General features: G+C 46.0%; 1 protein-coding gene across 7 annotated transcripts in view; it reads left to right on the top strand.

Moving 5' to 3' along the window:
• Window positions 1–4,302, top strand: part of Rbm47 (RNA binding motif protein 47) — a 136,935-nt gene that overhangs the window by 131,209 nt on the left and 1,424 nt on the right. For all 7 annotated transcript variants that reach the window (XM_021211021.1, XM_029544984.1, XM_029544988.1 and 4 more), the window contains 2 exons: window positions 569–775; window positions 3,052–3,257. In XM_021211021.1, coding sequence (XP_021066680.1) covers window positions 569–775; window positions 3,052–3,257 — 413 coding nt within the window. The remainder of the gene's footprint in view (window positions 1–568; window positions 776–3,051; window positions 3,258–4,302) is intronic.

Genomic DNA, 4,302 nt, shown 5'->3' with positions numbered 1-4,302 from the left:
CCTGCCTCTGCCTCCCGAGTGCTGGGATTAAAGGCATGCACCATCACGCCCGGCTCAATCCCAGCATTCTAGAGGGTGAGGGTAGAGGATTCCTAGTTTGAGGCCAGCCTGGGTTACCACTTGTGAAGTGAAATCTTAAGGTGTTGGTTAGCAAAGTCATGGTTTCTTATAGTCACTAAGGATATAACATCAAGCATGACACTATAAAAATATAATATAGGTTCAAGGGCCCACTGTCCCCATTCACTGGGTCTGAGCTAATATCTTCTGCCTTTTTTTTTTTTTTTAAAGCATAAAACAAGGAAGGAAGATGGGCACCTCCTTTTCCAGATCTAACTTTTTTTAAACTCTAAAACTGAAGTTATAATTACAACCCTTGGAACTCACCTTGAATGAAATTGGCAGATTAGAATGTTAAAAGAAGACCTAAATAGGTTGTCAGAAGCATCTAATTAGCCCACTGAAGGCCAGAATTGTGGCCACCTGCCACGTAGACAGAAGGGAAACTGAAAGCCCCTGGACTGTCCCTGTCGCTGGCTCACCCTTTTTTTGTGTTGTTATTTTAAAGCAGGCAGCATAAGAGGCCGAGGGAGAGGCGCAGCCGGAAACAGGACCCCAGGGCCCAGGGGTTCCTACCTCGGAGGATATTCTGCTGGCCGTGGTATATATAGCCGATATCACGAAGGCAAAGGCAAACAGCAGGAGAAAGGATATGAACTTGTGCCGAATTTGGAGATCTCTCCTGTCAACCCAGTTGCCATTAAACCTGGGACAGGTCAGTACAAACCAGAACAAATGTATCATTTGGTCTTAAACCCCACCCCTCTCTTTCGAGTGAGTCCCAGTCTCCATGGCTCTTAGATCTTTTTTTTTTTTTAAAAGATTTATTTATTTATTTATTTATTATATGTAAGTACACTGTAGCTGTCTTCAGACACTCCAGAAGAGGGTGTCAGATCTTGTTACGGATGGTTATGAGCCAACATGTGGTTGCTGGGATTTGAACTCCGGACCTTCGGAAGAGCAGTCGGGTGCTCTTACCCACTGAGCCATCTCACCAGCCCGGCTCTTAGATCTTATGTGGATTCTTCTGCCCTTCTGTAAAAAAGAACCCCTCGTCCCCACCATGACCTTATCTCTCTAGAGTTTAAGTGAACAGTCTAGTTGGGACCAGTTCACATCAGTCTGTCAGGGTGTTTTTCAGACGGTGTCACCCGCCTGTCACTGGGGTATGTCTCTGTCTGTGACCTAATAGGCAGAGACAAGAGTGGGAAACAGAAGAGTATGAGACTCTCTGACTCTCCTGTCATCTAGAACCTGCCTTTTCCTTGCGAGTGTAGGTAAACGCCCATCACTGAGCTACATCCCAGCGGTGTGTCAGCCAGCAGAAAGCAGAATGCACAAGGATTACCCGTTTTGAGAGAAAGTAGAAACTTCTTTTCTAGAGCAAACAGTGCCAGTTTGCCAGACGAGACAACGGTGAAGGTTTCTACAACTGGATTCTACAGTCCATAGATTTAGAATAGAGATGTTCAATCCTTTGAGCCAAGGACCTTGAACTTTTTTTACCACCAGGCCCCACAAACGTATCTGTCCGCATTGTTGGCCGGATGCTCACCCGCTGTGAGGAAGGGTAAGAATCTGTAACCGTGTTTGAGTTTGGCAAACCCATTGTCTGCAGATTCTCCAGGCGCTAACCTCTAACCCATGGCAGATTCCTCCTGTGGATAAACAGAATGATTCTCTCCCTGGTGTCTTGGCCTCACTCAGGGTAGTAGAGAGAGCTTTCAGAGGGCATCAGCCCCTTTCCTGACTGCACACTTCTTTTCCTAGAGAACAGATGAGGAATTGGTATGTTTGGAACATAGGTTTAAAGTGCCGATGGGACTCGGTGGTAACTGGGGAGCTAGCCCTTCCATCACCACAGTACTGTGGGTTATGGCACTCAGATGCCTTATAAATGCCACTGGCACTGAAGTCCTGTGTGCTGGGGGAGAGTCCTGTAGCCAGAGCACTGCAGTTACTCTGTATGGCCCCCATGTGGCTTCAACTAGTAGCCCAATTTGGACCTCAGCCTTCTCTGATCATTTAAACTTACAACTTTGTCCTTGAGAGAGACAGACAGACAGACAGACACCAGGGCAGTGCTACAGCACTGGGGCACAAGACTAGTGGAAGTTTGGGTTGGAAAGGAAGGTAACAGTCGCCTTTGGTTGTGATTTCAGATTTTTCATTTTTAACTGAATGGCCAAGCCATTGTTTATCTTATGTCCACTTTGTTTCTTCACCTTTGATCACATCCATCTTCGTAGAAGAAATGTGCTTACAGTTGGAGAGAAAACACAAACGAAAGGACTCTTGGTGTGTACGTTTCATGTTCCTGCTTATCCTCTCAGCACACACAGCATGCATACACACAAGCTTCCCCAAACCCGGGCTAGTACCTCTTCCCTTTGATCTCTTGCTATCGCATATGGACGTTGAGCAACTCTATCTGTTTGAATCTCCACTGGAAGCCTTTCCTTTGGACTCTACTCACAGAAAGTATTTGAGTTGGCAGGTTCGAGTGAAAAGGCAGTCACCCACTGCTTCACCACTATAAATGGATGTTAGCACACGGGAGGCTTTTTCATTTTCTACTCAATCCCCCACCCTACCCACCCACCCACCCACCCACACACACACACACACACACACACACCCTGTTGCATCAGTAACACTATGAAATACAAGGCAGAGATGTATTCACTTCTAAGCTGTCAGAATGATACCTCATTCAACCTGCCTCTTAGTACATTGTGAACATGCAAAGGGCATCGTTGGTGGTGAGTAATGTAAGCGAGAATAAGCAGAGCTCACACTCATGCATGTTAGGAAACGTCAGTGCAGACGCCTCACTGGAAATGCTCCTCCTGCCGCAGTGCGCGGTGGAGAAACTCCATCCTGATGTGGCAGGGCTGCTAGCCTGGATTCTAAAACATAAGCAGCAAGCGAAGGGACCTCCTCAATGGTCGTGATTGATGGTGTCTGTCTTACGTGCTTCTCTTACAGTGGCCATCCCTGCCATCGGTGCTCAGTACTCCATGTTCCAGGCAGCCCCAGCCCCGAAAATAATCGAAGATGGCAAGATCCACACAATGGAACACATGATCAGCCCCATTGCAGTGCAGCCTGACCCCGCCACTGCTGCTGCCGCTGCAGCCGCTGCCGCTGCCGCCGCTGTCATTCCTGCAGTCTCCACACCGCCACCTTTCCAGGTAGAGTTCTTGGCATGGCCAGGAGCTTATATGTGGAGTCTCCTCAGAGTTCTTCCTATGGCTGCTGTCATTTATCTGTGGATCCTCTCTCAATCTTAGTATTCAACACTGAGAATATACTTGGTACAATGATACTTTAAAATGTATTGCTTTTTTTTTTTTTTTCAGGGCAGGAGATCAAACTTAGGGTGTTAGGCAAACATCCCTCCACTGTGATGGCCTCCTAGCTCTTAAAACAAAACAAAACAAACAAGAAACAAAAAAAAATCCCTGTGAAATAGTTTAAAGAAATGTTAGCTCTATGAAGATTGTTTTTAAGTTTATTTAGTTTATTTTTAAATATACGGGACTAGTATGGCTCAGCAGGTAAAGACGCTTGCTTCCAAATATGATGACCTGAGTTCAAGACCCAGGTCCCACATGGTGAAGGAGAGAGCCACCTCTGACTTCCCTGTCTGTGTGGGCTGTGATACATAACCTACCCCTTGCCCCATGTACACACATGCACATACACACAGAGACCCAAAATATGCCTATATGGACATGTAATTCATAAGAAAGATGTTAGCGGAGTAGATACCGAGATTTTCCTCCCCTCCAGCTATGACGCAGACTGTGACCGCCCCGTCTTGAGCCTTGTCTTTTTGCACGTTCACCCTGGTTAGGATCTGACTCTTCATTTCTTCTGTCTCCCCTCCACCTGCCCTGCCCAAACAGCCTCTCCTGGACCTCTCGTTCGTACCTTATACCGTGATTTATGCCTGCCAGTTTATTCTTTCTTGGAAAGCTGCCCTCCCAGACTAAGAGTCTTCATTGTGTAGCATATGGGGAAGGCATTTGTTGAGCAGAAGAAGAAGAAGAAAAAAAAAAATCTTAAAACTATTTCTCTCTGAACGAGTGAATGAACCCTAAGTATGAATGGCCCGGGTCTCTCAACTCATTGAACAACAATTATTCAGGATGTGTGGGTTTTTTTGATTTTTGTTTTTTAAAGATTTATTTATTGTTATACACTGTAAGTACACTGTAGCTGACTTCAGACACA

This window comes from Mus pahari, chromosome 13, assembly GCF_900095145.1.
Source record: "Mus pahari chromosome 13, PAHARI_EIJ_v1.1, whole genome shotgun sequence".
Lineage (NCBI taxonomy): Eukaryota > Metazoa > Chordata > Mammalia > Rodentia > Muridae > Mus > Mus pahari.
Note: the sequence above shows the minus strand (reverse complement) of the source record. Positions and strands in the feature narration are given on the sequence as shown.